This window comes from Brachyhypopomus gauderio, chromosome 18 (genome assembly GCF_052324685.1).
Source record: "Brachyhypopomus gauderio isolate BG-103 chromosome 18, BGAUD_0.2, whole genome shotgun sequence".
NCBI lineage: Eukaryota > Metazoa > Chordata > Actinopteri > Gymnotiformes > Hypopomidae > Brachyhypopomus > Brachyhypopomus gauderio.
The window spans coordinates 7281916-7300122 of record NC_135228.1 but is presented as its reverse complement, the minus strand read 5'-3'; the positions used below and the strand labels follow the sequence as shown (position 1 = coordinate 7300122).

General features: G+C 43.7%; 1 protein-coding gene across 1 annotated transcript; it reads left to right on the top strand.

Annotated features, from left to right (window-relative positions):
• The first annotated feature begins 10024 nt into the window (after window positions 1–10024).
• Window positions 10025–16991, top strand: LOC143482159 (uncharacterized). Its single transcript, XM_076980438.1, has 5 exons — window positions 10025–10361; window positions 11276–11575; window positions 11795–11919; window positions 12006–12112; window positions 14014–16991. The coding sequence occupies exons 1-5, from the start codon at window positions 10178–10180 to the stop codon at window positions 14165–14167; spliced, it is 870 nt and encodes a 289-aa protein (XP_076836553.1). The 5' UTR covers window positions 10025–10177; the 3' UTR covers window positions 14168–16991.
• Window positions 16992–18207: the final 1216 nt, after the last annotated feature.

The window sequence follows — 18207 nt, the reverse complement described above, 5'->3', positions numbered from 1 at the left end:
AATATGAAACCTACTCATTCACTGACACAAACCCTCTATCCCCTCCCACATTAAGCATAATATCCACAGGTAGGACCATTTCCCTCCCTAACAGTGTCGCATCAACAAACAAAGACAACATTGCAAGGAGTGTGCAGTTAAAACGCTCCACCAAATCATCTGACTGTGGATGGTATAGGGAGGTACATGTTTTATGAATGTTCAACATCCGACACATCTCTCTAATTCCTCCATCAATAATTTGGCCACCCCAAGACAGGGGCGCAGATGGCACTGGGGACAGGGGGGATTTATATTGACCCCAGATTTATATTGACCCCATCCGAAATCTAGCATCTAGATTTCGTGTCCCCCCCAGATTAATATTGAGGTCATCAACAGGCGGACCGCTGTCCAGATCCGAATCCGAATGCAGTCCTGTCCGGACCCAATCTCATTCCTGATTAACTGCATACGCCAACCCCCCGCTCAACAAATTACGTTGCCCCCCCTCCCCCCCCAAATTGTTATATTGTTATTAGTGGCGTTCGTTAATTTGATACTCTTATCGGGCGATATAAAAATTATCGCCGTTAATCTATTCTTAAAGTTGGGTTGGGAACTGGGTCAAAATGGGTAAGCAAACTATGACTTTCAACTTGATAGTTTAGCTCGGCTGTATTCTTAACCAAGTTGCACAGTAGGGGCGAGAACGAGTTTTCAAACCTGTGAATTACAAATCGTTCGTGTGTTTACATGGATGCGGCCACGAAGTCTCCAGGTTTGCTTCATGGAAAATTCATTTTTAGGAACGTAAAGTGTTACCGGAGCGGAGCTCGGAGCGGTCGTTTTCTGCATGGTCCTAGCGCTAGATTCGTTGCTATTTAAATATTTCTTTTTAACCGTTAAAACCGAAAAAGTCCCTCCCCCCCAAATTACGTCCGTGAGGTTAAACGTACTAAATGTTGGCTTACATTTCAAATATCATGTTTAGCTGAATAAACATGTTATCAACCCCTTTTAATGTACAGTATGTAGGCTTACAAATTCATGTTTAACTGAATAAACCGTTGAACATGAGTACACTTTATTGAGCATGTTTTTTTTCTTCAAGTATCAAAGTAGAACAGCTTTCTCAAGCAGTCATTGATGCATTTTGGAAACAGGAGATGAGCCCCTGGTCTAATGCACCCTCTGTATTAAGAAACCCTATCTCAAAAACTGACTTTTAGTCATTACTTGGGTAGCACGCATATGAGCAATTTTAATATAGAATAATCTAGATTAATCTAGATTAATTTCAAGATTTCAGTGAGATTAATCTAGATTAAAAAAATTAATCTATGCCCACCCCTAATTGTTATATAGTTGATTACCCCTGATCTACAAGCATAAACGTATATATTGTACAGCTTGGTCCCCGTCACTTCAGAATTTCCATCTGCGCCCATGCTCCAAGAGCCTCCTGGTTAGGGAAAGGGAATGTCTCTACCCACTTGGAGAAATAGTCACTGATCACCAAAATATACTTGTCTTTATCACCTGTCTCTGGCAATGGGCCCAAAATATCCAAAGCCACCCATTCATATGGTCGTGACACCAAAACAGACTGGAGGGTGTCAAGTCCCCTCTCCTAGCTGTCACTCCAGTGTCCCTGTTCCTCGTGTCTGTGTTGTTCCTTGCTCGTTTATCCCGCCCTGTTTGTCTGTTGCCCTGGTTTCCCTCTTTCTGCCACTCCCGTGTCGTCATTGTCTTCACCTGTGTCTAGTTTAGTTCCATGTATTTATATCCCTGTGTCTCCCTAGTCCCTTGCTGGTTATTTGTGGTTTGTTCGGTTTTGTGGATATTCAGTGTTATCGCTGTTCTGGTATTTCCCGTCTCCGTTGTGTTTCTCTCAGTTCTCATTTCCCTGCCTTGTTCGTTTTATTCTGTGTTCATCATGCCGTTGTATTTGTCATATCTGGATGGCTCTCCTGTTATGACTCCTGCCTGCCCCATTGACCACAATTATGGAATTTCCCGTAATAAATCTCGCTCTTCTCAGCGTTTGTGTCTGCCTCCTCACTCCGCATTACAGAGGGGTGCACATGGGGAAGCCCGCACCTCACGGGCACCATGCCTCCACAGACAAAGGGGGGGGGGGGGGCGCTCTCCCTAGTGGCATGGCCCAAGTCAGGACGGATTTGGAACTACGTCATCAGATGAACCCCCGTTAAAAGGGGGACTCCCCTTTTCTCCAGTATCTCTACCTGGCTGCCACCCAGTAGCTACCTAGAGACAAAGAGCACACACACCTTAGAGAACAAAGCGGTGTTGGTTCTGCACTCGGGCCCCATGCAACAAATGACCGTCGCAAGAAGTAATTAGTTCGCTAGTTTAATTCTTTGGAGGAGTTTGCTAAAAACCCAACCGCTTCAGTTAGCCAACTGTAATTAAGAACTGTTTGAACATTCGTGTGACAGCCAACTCCCCAAATTCATCTCAAAGTCTGCAAACACTTCCCTGGGAAATCACACAACGGCCCATCAAGGGACCACCGACTGACTGGCCACCACAACTTCAGACATCAGCTAATGATGAGTTCACTAGGTCTGTTTAACTTATAATGGTTTTATTGACATTGTTGTTGCCCAGAGGAGCAAAAATATTAGGATGAAGCTGAAATTTAACTGTTCCTATCTGACCTTATGGTACTCAAGGTTTATAGCCTTGATTTGCAGCGGAGCAGATTCCTTGCTACCATAATAAAGCCATCATGGTTGAGAGAAAAATGTGAAATATCGTAGGACATGAATGGAATTTTCATTGACATGTTGGAAACACACTGACAAGAACAACATCCATTACATTTCTATGACATTTCTGTTGATATATTGTTCTGAGCACGCCATTGCAATTTTTCCTATGACCACGTTGTCGTCATTGTATTTCGATAAAGATCATGGTAGGCATAACACACTGAATTGCAATCACTGCCCAATCACAGAACTTGCTGACTTGTGTCAGCATACAGTATATTAATAAATGTTTGTGTGTACTTTAAAAAACATCTGACACCTGCTGTCAGAAACTTGCTGTTCATGTGCATTGAAAGGAACCAGTGTAGATACCACGGCTCACTCATACCAACACTCAGACTAACACTCAGACATCAGAGAGCATTTATCTGTTTATTGCCATTTAGCTCCATTCAACTCCATTCACTGAGGACTTGCTCGCTGGCGCCCTCTGGTGTTTGCAGTCATGTTTTGATACAACGAGAGAAGGAGGAAGTTGTCTGGCAACTCACCAACTGGATTTGGATCATACTTCAAAATGGCACCCGATTCAGTAAGTCATTCGGGTACTTTTCGCTTACTGTTTAAAGCCTACTATGTATTCAGACCCACTACCACTCTCCTACTGCTTTAGCTTACTGAATACGCCTGATTACCTCCAGGAACTTATTTCCTATTATGAACCCCCACATCCACTAAGATCACAGGGTGATGGCCTCTTATTAGTTCCAACAGGTAATAGCAGGAGGAAGAGCCTTTTCTTATAAGGCCCCCCAACTTTGGAATAACCTTCCAGAATGTGTCCGGGACTCTGACACAGTGTCAGTCTTTAAGTCTAGGTTGAAAACCTACTTATTTAGTTTAGCATTTGATAACTAATGTGCCCCCTTAGATAAAGGTATAGATCCAGAGGTTCATAGGCGAAGGGTTTTATGGTAAACTGGGGTGCTGGTTCTGTCATCCTGTCACTGCACGTAATCATTCAAGTTTGTTGAAGGTGCAGTGGATGGATGCCAATGTCTCAGAATGCTCCCAAGTCTGTGTTACCTTCTGCTTCTGCCTTTTCAGCTAGGCTGTAATAATTTAATTTAATGCCGGAGTTGCTGCCACACTCCAGAAATGTTTAAAATTTTGTCTGTCCCACATATGACCTCATACATAATTTTCCCTGTTTTATTTTCTCCACATGGCTGCTCACCTACTCGAGGAACACCGAGATGAGGAGAGACAAGCCTTTCCAGAGATCCATCCTGGGCCAGCCACCTCCAGCCTAACCAGATATGATGGAGGATCAACCCACTACCCTGACTAACCAGTGTGGATGAAGGATCAACCCACTACCCTGACTAACCAGTGTGGATGAAGGATAAACCCACTACCCTGGACCCTCTCACTGCCCCGAATTCTCCTCTTCTATGACTGACATTACCAACCATCAAGACGTTTAGGACTGAACAGGAATTACATAAAGGACTTATGTATAACATTACCAACCATCAATATGTTTAGGACTGAACAGGAATTACATAAAGAACTCATGTATAACATTACCAACAATCAAGATGTTTAGGACTGAACAGGAATTACATAAAGAACTCATGTATAACATTACCAACAATCAAGATGTTTAGGACTGAACAGGAATTACATAAAGAACTCATGTATAACATTACCAACCATCAAGGCGTTTGGGACTGAACAGGAATTACATAAAGAACTCATGTTCTTTATTTATGACTCACATCTTTTCTTTGTTTTTCTCTCTTTAAACTGTTGTCATGGTGACCGGCGTCGGCCAGAGGAGGATGGGCTCCACCCATGAATCTTGGTTCCTCTCAAGGTTTCTTCCTCTTGCTCTTAGGATGTTTTTCCTTGCCACTGTCGCCCTTGGCTTGCTCACTGGGGGCTTGGACTCGGACACTTGTAAAGCTGCTTTGTGACAACAACTGTTGTAAAAAGCGCTATATAAATAAAGTTTGATTTATTTATTTATTGACATCAGTAGAATGTTAAACACCTCTAACCCCCCCCCAATAGATACTAAACTAAAGCTTGCACACAAGGAACCACAATCGGCCTGTTACCATGATGACAGTAACTGTAACTGTCTATAGATTATAATCTAACATGTACGCATGTGATAACCAGACACATCACACTTCAATATCTGTCACAACTGCTCATTCACAGCATCAACGTGTCAAACACAGTCACCTTAAGCAGACCAGGCAAGTTAAGCACAAATTAGTTTCTGAAAAGCTTTTGGCTCCGACAGTTCTAGTTATATATACACTACCGTTCAAAAGTTTGGGGTCACCTAGACAATTTAGTGTTTTCCCTGAAATCTCATACTTTTATTTATCAAATGAGTTGCAAAATGAATAGAAATATAGTCCAGACATTGACAAGGTAGAAATAATGTATAATGTTTTTTTTTTATTTGAAATAATTTTCTAATTTAAACTTTGCTTTCGTCAAAGAATGCTACCTTAGCAGCAATTACAGCATTGCAGACCTTTGGCATTCTAGCTGTTAATTTGCTGAGGTAATGTCACGTATGGCTACGCCCCCTCTCCTAGCTGTCACTCTGGGTTCCCTCGTGTCTGTGTTCCTTGCTTGTTTATCCCGCCCTGCTCGTTTGTCTCCGTGATTCCTCGTTTGTTACCACGCCCCTGTGTCATTGTCATCACCTGTCCCTAGTTTAGTTCTGTGTATAATAGTCCCTGTGTCTCCCATGTCTGTATCGGTCTTTTTGTTCCTACTTGTTCTTCGTGAGTAGCCTACTGCCGTTTGTAGTTTGCGCTTTTGTTACCTGTATTCCGTGTATTTTGCCTGTCCTCCCTGAGTTAGTCTGCTTTGTTGTTTTCCTTGTCCATATCTATGCCCGTGTATATTTCTTGTATGGACTGCCCTCCCGATATGACCTGCGCCCGGTATTACGACTCTGCTTTTGGAATTTCCTTGAATAAATCTTGCTCTCCTCAGCGTTTGTGTCCGCCTCCCTGTTCTGCCCCGCGCAGAACGTTACAGGTAATCTGGATAAATTTCACCCCACGCTTCCAGAAGCCGCTCCCACAAGTTGGATTGGGTTAATGGGTACTTTTTTCGTACCAAACGGTCAAGCTGCTCCCACAACAGCTCAATGGAGTTGAGATCTGGTGACTGCGCTGGCCACTCCATTACCGATAAAACACCAGCTGCCTGCTTCTTCTCTAAATAGTTTGTACATAATTTGGAGGTGTGATTTGGGTCATTGTTCTATTGCAGGATGAAATTGGCTCCAATCAAGCGCTGTCACTTGGAGCGCCATCACATTACCTCCACCATGTTTGACAGATGGTGTCAGGCACTCTTCCAGCATCTTTTCAGTTGTTCTGCATCTCACAAATGTTTGTCTGTGTGATCCAAACACCTCAAACTTTGATTCATCTGTCCATAACACTATTTTCCAATCTTCCTCTGTCCAATGTTTGTGTTCTTTTGCCCATATTAATCTTTTTCTTTTATTATCCAGATATGGCTTTTTCTTTGCCACTCTGCCCTGAAGGCCAACATCCCGGAGTCGCCTCCTCACTCTAAATGTTGACACTGGCGTTTTGCGGGTACTATTTAATGAAGCTGCCAGTTGAGGACCTGTGAGGCGTCGATTTCTCAAACTGGAGACTAATGTACTTGTCTTCTTGCTCAGTTGTGCAGCGGGGCCTTCCACTTCTCCTTCTACTCTGGTTAGAGCCTGTCTGTGCTCTCCTCTGAAGGGAGTAGTACACACCATTGTAGGAAATCTTCAGTTTCTTGGCAATGTCTCGCATGGAATAGCCTTCATTTCTCAGAACAAGAATAGACTGTCCAGTTTCAATTGAAAGTTGTCTTTTTCTGGCCATTTTGTGAGTTTAATCGAACCAACAATTGTAATGCTCCAGATTCTCAACTAACTCAAAGGAAGGTCAGTTTTATAGCTTCTCTAATCAGCAAAACTTTTGTTTTCAGCTGTGCTAACCTACTTGCACAAGGGTTTTCAAGGGTTTTCTAAATATCCAATAGCCTCCTTACAGAGTTAGCAAACACAATGTACTATTAGAACACTGGAGTGATGGTTGTTGGAAATGGGTCTCCATACATCTATGTAGATATTGCATTAAAAACCAGATGTTTATAGCTAGAATAGTCCTTTACCACATTAATAATGTATAGAGTGTATTTTTGATGCATTTAATGTTAGCTAAATTGGAAAATAACAGCTTTTCTTTCAAAAATAAGAACATTTCTAAGTGACCCCAAACTTTTTAACGGTAGTGTGTATATATATATATATATATATATATATATATATATATATATATATATATTGTGACGGGCGGGGTGAGCAACGAAAAGGAAGCGATCACGCCAAGTCTCAGGGAAAAATGATGGTTTAATAGAAAGTGTGCAAACCTAAAACCCGTGCAATATCTCCAAATTAAGGATATAATGACCAGCGGTCAACCGGTACAAAGACAAGACATAAATAGGCAAACAAACGACCCTCAGGTGAGATGGATCACGGGCTCCGCCCACCTGAGGGACGCACATGACGACACCAAACAACAACAACAACAGCCGCTGTGGACAGAGGTGGCCGGTAGGGGGCCGCCTCACCGTGACAGACCCCCCCACCAAGCCGCACTCCCCTCCACTGGGTGTGTGGCACACAGCGGCTGCACACAAAACATGAAGGGGCAGGAAGACAGAGACAGGCAGGAACACACCTCCTGCCGTCCGGGAGCTGAAACATAAAACACAAAACATTACACAGCTCACCTCCCCGGGCGGGACCCTGGACCGGCCGGGACGTTAACACCACAAAACCACGCCCCGGTCGGTCACAGGGCCCTCACGCCCTAACCGGCATTCAGCTGGTAAGCCCCATGGGTGTGAGGACGAGGGGCTACCGCTCCTCTCTCGTCCCTCGTGTGTGTGTGGGTGTGCAGGCTACCTCTCCAAGGCGTGGCTACTTCACCTCCTGGACCTACCTCCTCCCAGAGCTGACCCCTGCCTTCTGCTAGGGGTCACCCCAGCCTCCTGGGGAGCCAACCCCTCCCGGGGCCTCTCATCTCAAGGTGGACTCCTCCACCCAACCCAGGAGCGCCAGAGACCGAGGCCCAGAGCACCCCCGACGCGGGCTAGGGAGCAGCCCCAAGGACCTCCTGGTCACCCCGGACAGGAGGGAGGATCTCCATCCCCAGCAGGAGCTTTTCAGACCGGAGCCCCATGGTCCCCAAACATCCGGGGGCCCCAGCCCTCTAGGGAGGGGCTCTTCACGACCGGGCTCCGGTCACCCCACAACACAAGGGGGCTCCTGCCAGGTGGAGACCCCCACAAGGTCCAGGAACACTGCCAAGGAGAAGCACCTGCACAAAGAACACAACCTGACACACACACACACCACACACATACACAAACACGAAACACAAACGCGCCCTACCCTATTCAGGGCCTCCCTCGGGAGAGACGCCCTCCGTGCCACACCCCATGGCACGGGACCACAGCCGGTCCCCCCCCAAACACACATTTAAGGGGAGGAGCATGTGTGGAATTACATTTAACAGTTGACATCACGCTAGAACAAAACACACACGCAAATACTAGACAAACAAAAAACGGTGTACAAACAGACAGACGGAACCCCATCACATGCGCGCTTTGCTTACACACACACAGTGACACGCGCCGCTCAGAGCCGCAGTCGCTCCCCACATTAAACACACGACACACGGGGAGCGAGGCGACAGTGACGAGCGGCAACCGCGTCACACATAAAACATTCAACATAGAACATAACGAGCACGCACACTGGTCCACACGTCCGTCACCCGTACACACATACAAAACACACACGAGAGTCCACCAGGCAGACACCCTGGTGTTCGCCGTGCCACATACACACAAGCGCACGGCGAAACAAAACACCACGCAGACAAACACTTACCACGAGACCTGACAACGAACGAAGGAGAAAGAAAAAGAGACTCGGCGGCTTCCGAAGGGTGGCTGGTCATTCTGTGACGGGCGGGGGTGAGCAACGAAAAGGAAGCGATCACGCCAAGTCTCAGGGAAAAATGATGGTTTAATAGAAAGTGTGCAAACCTAAAACCCGTGCACTATCTCCAAATTAAGGATATAATGACCAGCGGTCAACTGGTACAAAGACAAGACATAAATAGGCAAACAAACGACCCTCAGGTGAGACGGATCACGGGCTCCGCCCACCTGAGGGACGCACATGACGTCACCAAACAACAACAACAACAGCCGCTGTGGACAGAGGTGGCCGGTAGGGGGCCGCCTCACCGTGACATATATATATATAATCACACACACACACACACGTGCGGCAGGATGTGTGCAGAATGTGACTTCGCACCAGACACACAAATATTTAATGGCCTTCCTGTGAAGGTGTGAATGCAGCTGAGCTCCAACTGTTGTCTTTATATTCCATCAGATGTTATATTAAAATATATATATATATATATATTAGAAATATAGAAAGCAAGTGCAAAAATGATTTTAAAAAATATGATTTTACACATTTTTATTGTCACTTTTGGCTTAAATGTATTTTTTTAATGTATGATGTCCTATTTGATGCCCAACCATCCCCCCACCTCCCACCCTCATCCCACCCCTCCCCCGATGACCATCTCTACAGTGTGTGAACCAGAGACTGTATATATACGGTGTCTGGTGTGAACTGTGTGCCCTTCCTCCACACCAGACGTGACACTCTGAATTCACATTGCACAGCAGATATCAAGATAGCATCACTAAAGGCAAGTTCAAACTTATATATATATATATATATATATATATATATATATATATATATATATATATATATATATATAAATCCAGTTTATTTATATATACACACACACACACACACTCACACATGCACACACACACACGTGCGGCAGGATGTGCGCAGAATGTGACAAATATTTAAATGGCCTTCCTGTGAAGGTGTGAATGCAGCTGAGCTCCTACTCTTGTCTTTATATTCCATCAGATGTTATATTAAAAAATATATATTAGAAATATAGAAAGCAAGTGCAAAAATGATTTTAAAAAACATTATTTTACAAATTTTTATTGTCAGTTTTGGCTTAGATGTATTTTTTAAATATGATGCCCTATTTGATGCCCAGCTATCCCCCCACCTCCCACCATTATCCCACCCCTCCCCCGATGACCATCTTTACAGTGTGTGGACCAGAGACCGTATATATACGGGTAATACTTCTACTAATAGCGACACGAGGAGCTTCACTGCAGCCATCTTATTTCTGAGTGTTGTGTAGGGTTTTTCCAACTAAAACTAACTAATTAAAACAGCTGTATCTGACTGATTCATTCCTCCCTGTAAGATCAGGATTTCTGAGGAAATGGAGATTAGCGAAGATATTTATGCAAATTCAGGAGCAGTAGATTACAGGTTTGAGTCAAACGGCTGTAACAACTCATTTGAAAACATTTATACCAATGAGGACATTGGTAAGGAACACAGGGCCAACAAGGACATTGTTAAGGAACAGAGGGCCAAGAGCATCAATGAAATCACCAGCTCACGTCAGTATCTGCTCTACCTGTCTGTTTGTTTGAAATCACCAGCTCACGTCAGTATCTGCTCTACCTGTCTGTTTGTTTGAAATCACCAGCTCACGTCAGTATCTGCTCTACCTGTCTGTTTGTTTGAAATCACCAGCTCACGTCAGTATCTGCTCTACCTGTCTGTTTGTTTGAAATCACCAGCTCACGTCAGTATCTGCTCTACCTGTCTGTTTGTTTGAAATCACCAGCTCACGTCAGTATCTGCTCTACCTGTCTGTTTGTTTGAAATCACCAGCTCACGTCAGTATCTGCTCTACCTGTCTGTTTGTTTGAAATCACCAGCTCACGTCAGTATCTGCTCTACCTGTCTGTTTGTTTGAAATCACCAGCTCACGTCAGTATCTGCTCTACCTGTCTGTTTGTTTGAAATCACCAGCTCACGTCAGTATCTGCTCTACCTCTCTGTTTGTTTGAAATCACCAGCTCACGTCAGTATCTGCTCTACCTGTCTGTTTGTTTGAAATCACCAGCTCACGTCAGTATCTGCTCTACCTGTCTGTTTGTTTGAAATCACCAGCTCACGTCAGTATCTGCTCTACCTGTCTGTTCTGTCTCTGTTTCTCCTGTATGTCTCATCAATTGATTATACAGAACTGACTACAACTGTTTTGCATTATGTGAACCTGCATTATGTGTTTCGTATATATGTTAATTGACACCTCAATAACACATTATACAGAATTATTGTATATTATTACAAATTATTACATATTTTTACACATTATAATCAATATGTTGATTCATCATGATCTTCAACACACATACACGTTTGCTAAATTGGTTCACTGGCGTGTCTCTTACCGTTTATCGCAGTTTAGTCTCTGAACGATCAATACATCTGAGCGTACTCATAACTATGAATTTCTATGTAGCTTCAGGAACCAATGCTAATGGGGGCAGATGCTGCCGGCTGGCTGCAGTGTGTCTGGGGCTGCTGTGTGTTCTCCTGCTGGCTGGCATCACAGTGCTGTGGCTCACATTGACTGCAGAGAGAGACCAGTTAAAGAACAGTAACAGCAATCTGACTATAGTGAGAGACCAGCTCCAGGCTATTACCAGTAACCTGACTGTAGAGAGAGACCAGGTCCAGGCTATTATCAGTAACCTGACTATAGAGAGAGACCAGTTACATCAGGAAAAAGAAGGTCTTCTGACACTAATTTCCAAATTTGGTACGTAATGTGTGACGGCCAAACTGTCTATTCCATGCTCTTCCATGCAGTTCCATTTTCTTCTAAGGACGTAATTATGAAGGTCTTGATCATAATAAGTGGCAGGATGGACGTTCATTAATAAATCAGTTTAACGAATGCCCTCACAGTGCTGAACATTTACAAAAGTGTGTATGGAAATGGTATGAACAAAAATGTCTTTGCATGTTCTTTTGACAGGATACATCGTACAAGGATACAGTGTATACTACATTTCCACTGACAAAAAGACCTGGAGTGAGAGCAGACAGGACTGCAGAGGGAGAGGATCAGACCTGGTGATCATAAACAGCAACGAGGAACAGGTGACTGAGAGAGAAAAACAGAGAGACAGATACAGAGAGAGAGAGATCATTGTTTCTGAGTTTTATTTTTTGTTTTCCCTTTGAAGGAACAGATTTTTAAGATCTTGAAAAGCAGTCGAGCTTGGATTGGTCTGAATGACAGCAGCACAGAAGGGGTTTGGAAATGGGTGGACGGCACAGCACTCATCACTACGTAAGATCATTTCTGTTCCTGTCTTATTCTGCCATTGAATATTGTTCTTAGATGTTGAACACTTGAGGCAGTTGAGGCTTCAGCAACAAATTCAATAAACATTTCTCATGCTTAACACATCAGAGCTTCGTGCCACACAAATCTGTTCTATATCCTTTACGTTCTCATTTATTAAGGGGTAATAAGTGTGCAGAGTTAGTATCAAAGCATTACCCAACATAGTTAAATAGACAAAGACTAGCAAACAGCACAATGAAGAATACCAAAAACTAACTTGTCATAATAAATATAACCAATTTCAAGATATACGTACTTTTGATGGACAATCAGAAACAAGGCCATGTAAGGGAAATCTAAGACAGGCATTTAGCTCTACGTCGTTGTAGTTCTGTTTTCTTTCCCTCTCATCTTCTGTCATAGTTTTTGCTGCTTTCTGGTTGTGTGTGGCATCCTCCCACCATTGCTGGATATTGTTTCATGTGTAAAGTTTTCCCTGTGTCTTCCATGTGATTCAGTTAATGTATTTTGTTACGCTGCATGTTTTAGTACTATTTGCAGGATTGTGTTTTGAGTTCATATCTGTTCATATTTAGATTGTGAGTTCTATTCTATTTGTTGTTTGTTTGGTAATTTGTTCATGGGGTTATTGCTCCAGTTCAGTTTGGTTGTGTTTCAGTTCTATTTGAATCATTGTCTCTATTTCCTTATTTCTCTTGTACTTCCCTTGTTAATTTCACAGTCCTGTTTCTACCGGTATCAACCAGTTTGCTTCAGCCTGTTGTATGCTTAATGGCTGAATCAGAAATGCCGTACTTCAGCAGTAGGACATCATACTACCACAGTTAAAGAGACTAAAGATTTACATATAGAAATTTACCTCGTTTGGTCATGGTTTAAAATCAGCATCAATATGTCGTTGAGGACTAACAGTTACAATAACCATTAACCTCAATTTAGCCTTAAAATTCTTAAGCTAGATATATTTATATTTATATAACCCTTATATTATAAGGGTTAGGGCACAATTTGGCATTTCAGTAGCATTACTAACAAGGTGAGGTGAATCCACCAACTTTGTTATATTAGTATATATATCACAGAAAGCAAAAGTGTTTAAAATTTTATGTGTTTTAGATATTATCACCATCATAGTTTTTTCACAGTGTGGTTAATAAAACCCCAGTCTCTTTGCGATTGTGTCTGCTTCCTGCTTCGACCGAACTAGTTTTGTTACATGGAGCCACTCTCCCAGCCTGGGTGTCACAGCCCAAAGTGCTCTGATTACCACGTCAACAACTGCTGCCTTCACCTTAAACCTCTTTTCTAACTCTACTGGTATTTTTTTTCTTGTTCCTTTTCTTATTCCTGACTTCGGATCACTATAGCCCTCTTCTGCTGTTCGTCCACCACTATGTCCAGGTGGTTAGACATCACCGTTTTGTTATTTTGTATATAGAAAGTCCCAGAGCATCTTAGCTTAGTTAATATCCCACTTTGAATTTGGAACTTCCAGTCTGTACTTGGCACAAATAGTTCTTTATACTATGCCAGCCACTTGCTAATGAATTTGCAAGTAGACTCTGCCTGTTAGCATCTTGCATCCCACTGATCCCCTTTCTGTTCCACTGATCTCCTGATCCCCTTTCTGTTCCACTGATCCCCTGATCCCCTTTCTGTTCCACTGATCCCCTGATCCCCTTTCTGTTCCACTGATCCCCTGATCCCCTTTCTGTTCCACTGATCTCCTGATCCCCTTTCTGTTTCACTGATCTCTTGATCCCCTTTCTGTTCCACTGATCCCCTGATCCCCTTTCTGTTCCACTGATCTCATGATCTGTGCCACTGGTCCCTAGATTCTCTTTCTCTTCCACTGATCACCTGATCTCCTCTGTTGGTTTCAGGTTCTGGATTGCAGGGGAGCCAAACAATATAAGTGAAAGTGAGGACTGTGCTGAGATTTGGAACTCTGCAGATAAGAAGGGCTGGAATGACAGAACATGCAATGATAAAGAGCAGTGGGTTTGTGAGAAACGTTTTTCAAACATAAAGTACTGATAAGAACCTTCAAGTAAAACAACAAAATCTTTAAGAAACAAGCCAAATGTATTGGGCTGTAGGACCATGCTTTATGGAATATGTTTTATTAATTTAAAATGAGTTAAACTTGCCCTTTATACTATGCAGATTAACAAACATAATATTGGTAATGTCATATCAACCTGTTTGTTGATTAATTAAATGACTACTAACACCACACAAAACACTTGTTGTCCTTTACATTATATGTTTATTTATGTCTTTGTTTATTTGCATTTCTAGGTATCAGTTTTAATTTCTGTTCTTTAAGTGTGAGCCTATGTTTATTTGCAGTACTAGATAACAGCATTGATTCCCATAGTTTAGTCTGGCTGAAGGCAATCTGATCTCTTAGTTTGGCTGCCCCCTGGTGGAAGAGTCAGGATTTAACAGGACAGAGTTCTTACATACAGGATTTTACATTTTCAGTAGTTATAATGTTTATAGTACAAATTTGAATAGCTTCAGTACATTAAATCTACTATTTACAGTTAAAACCAATGTGCTTTATTTAAAATGTTAGTGTGAAGGATTATTTCTATTGTTCAATATACTGCATTTCATTATTGTCCATAATGTGTGTTAATTATAGAAGTTCTCTTTTGAAAAGCCATCAGGATTATCATTGCAACTTAATTAATTTTAACAGGGCAGATCACTTAAAACCTTTCAATATCATTTAAAATACATTTAATGGCATACTGACATGATGAAAGGAAGTCACTGTTTGTTCTAAGAGTGAAAGCATTTTATTTTCAGTGTAAAAAATACTTTCATCCTATTTCTTTGTCCAGACTTTTTGAAACAATAAAATTACACTTCCAATTTTGCTTTTTAAGAGCTATTAGGATAGCTATTAAAATAAGACTCTGATCTATGTGTATGCTGATTCCATATATATATGTCACGGTGAGGCGGCCCCCTACCGGTCGCCTCTGTCCACAGCGGCTGTTGTTGTTGTTTTTGTGATGTTGTGTGCGTCCCTCAGGTGGGCGGAGCCCGTGATCCGTCTCACCTGAGGGTCGTTTGTTTGCCTATATATGTCTTGTCTTTGTACCAGTTGACCGCTGGTCATTATATCCTTAATGTTTTATCTATTGCAAGGGTTTTGGTTTGCACATTTTCTATTAAACCATTCTTTTTCCCTGAGACTTGGCGTGATCGCTTCCTTTTTAGTTGCTCACCCCGCCCGTCACAGAATGACCAGGCACCCTTCGGAAGCCGCCAGTATCTTTTTCTTTCTCCTTCGTTCGTGGTCATGTCTCGTGGTAAGTGTTTGTCTGCGTGGTGTTTTGTTTGAAGAGCTCCGCCGTGCTTATGTGTTTTGTGTGTGTGTGTGTGTGTGTGTAGCATGGCAAGGACCAGGGCAGTCTGCCCTGAGACAGCTCTTCGTGTCCGTTGTTTGTTGCGAGAGTTCCGCCGTGCGCTTGTTTGTGTGTGGCACGGTGAGGACCAGGGTGTCTGCCTGGGAAAACTCTCGTGTGTGTTATGAATGTGTGTACATGTTGACGGACGTGTGGATCAGTGTGCGTGCTCGTTGTGTTCAATGTTAAATGTTTTATGTGTGACGCGGTCGCCGCTCGTCACTGTCGCCTCGCTCCCCGTCCGTGTGTCTTGTGTTTAATATGGGGAGCGACTGCGACTCTGAGCGGCGCATCACTGTGTGTTTATGTAGAGCGCGCATATGTGGGTCCCGTCTGTCTGTTTGTACTCCGTTTTTGTTTGTTTGTCTAGTATTAGCGTGTGTGTTTTGTCCTAGCGTGTTGTCAACTGTTACATGTAATTCCACGCATGCTCCTCCCGATGCATGTTTGGGGGGGGGGACCGGCTGTGGTCCCGTGCGACTGGGTATGGCACGGAGGGCGTCTGAGGCGCGTTTGTGTTTTATGTTGGTGTGTTTTTGGGTGTGTGTGTGTTTTCTGTGCAGGTGCTTCTCCCTGGCGGTGTTCCTGGACCTTGTGATGGTCTCCACCTGGCAGGAGCCCACTTGTGTTGTGGGGGACCGGAGCCTGGTCATGAAGAGCCCCTCCCTAAAGGGGTGGGGCCCCCGGATGTTTGGGGACCATGGGGCTCCGGTCTGAGAAGCTCCTGCTGGAGATGGAGATCCTCCCTCCTACCCGGGGTGACCAGAAGGCCCTTGGGGCTGCTCCCCAGCCCGCGTCGGGGGTGCTCTGGGGCTCGGTCTCTGGCGCTCCTGGGTTGGGTGGAGGAGTCCACCTTGCGATGAGAGGCCCCGGGAGGGGTTGGCTCCCCAGGAGGCTGGGGTGACCCCTAGCAGAAGGCAGGGGTCAGCTCTGGGAGGAGGTAGGTCCAGGAGGAGAAGTAGCCACACCTCAGGGAGGTAACCTGCACACACACACACACACACACACACTAAGGACGATAAAGGAGTCGTACCTCCTGGTCCGCACACCCTTGGGGCTCTCTGGCTAAACGCCGGTTAGGGCGTGAGGGCCCTGTGACCAACCGGGGCATGGTTTTGTGTTGTTAACGGCCCGTTCGGTCCAGGGTCCCTCCCAGGGAAGTGAGCTGTTTAATGTTGTGTGTTTTATGTTCCAGCTCCCGGACCACAGGAGGTGTGTTCCTGCCTGTCCCTGCCTTCCTGCCCCTTCATGTTTTGTGTGCAGCCGCTGTGTGCCACACACCCAGTGGAGGGGAGTGCGGCTTGGTGGGGGGGGTCTGTCACGGTGAGGCGGCCCCCTACCGGTCGCCTCCGTCCACAGCGGCTGTTGTTGTTGTTGTTTTTGTGACGTCGTGTGCGTCCCTCAGGTGGGCAGAGCCCGTGATCCGTCTCACCTGAGGGTCATTTGTTTGCCTATATATGTCTTGTCTTTGTACCAGTTAACCGCTGGTCATTATATCCTTAATTTGGATCTATTGCACGGGTTTTGGTTTGCACACTTTCTATTAAACCATTCTTTTTCCCTGAGACTTGGCGTGATCGCTTCCTTTTTAGTTGCTCACCCCGCCTGTCACAATATACAGGTATCAGCTTGTTAATATAGACTTATGACTTTGGTATTTACCCAGGAGGTAGGTGAACCACCAAGTGCAACAATACCATATTATTAAAAAGAACTAACTCACATAATACTGACCCTCAAACAATACCGGCTTCAGATTCTGTCAGATTATGGGATAAATATCTATTTACTCATAGCTGTCACATAGCCTAAGTTTGATAAACAGTAAATTAGGAAGCAAAGCTGACATTACGTCAAACCAAAATGGGAAATAAGAAGAAACTCAATCTTTTTTTGTTCTGTTTTCTTTTTCCAATCATAAAAATGAGTTGTAGCATAGATGCACCCAGGAGAAGCTCAAGTGTCTAAAGATATCCCGATGAACAGAGCTGAAAAGAACACAGACTTCCAAAAACAGGAAGTTCCAGAACTAAACTCAGTGGCATTAAGCAGTATACCAGCCATCAAGAACAAACATTTATAGAGGCTCCATCCAAAATGCCATACTTCCATGCTATGCAGTACGCAATAAAGTGTACATAGTATGCATAAAGCAAAAAAGTACCCAGATGGCTTACTGAATCAGGAGCCATTTTGAAGTATGCGATTGCAGCACACTGTCCTGAGTCAACTGGAGCATTTAACTATGATCATGTGACTGGGTGAAAATTAAAATTGATAAATGACACATTTTACATTTACATATGACAAAATGGTGGACGTAATATGTCTGAGGTTGGATGCATACTGCCCATGCAGAACATACTGCATTGACATCCAGTGCATATTGCTTAAGTATGCCATTTTGGATTGAATCAGAGTGAATTACAACAGCCTCTCTTAAGCAGAGGCAGGCACAGGTGCCATTGATTACCCTTAATCGATAAGTAGTGGTTCTGTGCCTCCCTCTGGTGGCCAGTTATGGAATAGTAGGTGGTTCAAAAATGTAATACTAAAATCTATGTAACGTTTTTGACGGGCAGGCATGACGCAATTGCAAGATAGTACATTTATTCAGAATATAAACACTACGTAAGTACACATAATCTAGGAAGA

Coding starts and splice junctions, on each gene's coding strand:
- LOC143482159 (XM_076980438.1), top strand. CDS start 10,178: ATGGAGATTAGCGAAGATATTTATGCAAATTCAGGAGCAGTAGATTAC. Junction 10,362..11,275: donor CAATGAAATCACCAGCTCAC/GTCAGTATCTGC, acceptor ATTTCTATGTAG/CTTCAGGAACCAATGCTAAT. Junction 11,920..12,005: donor TAAACAGCAACGAGGAACAG/GTGACTGAGAGA, acceptor TTCCCTTTGAAG/GAACAGATTTTTAAGATCTT.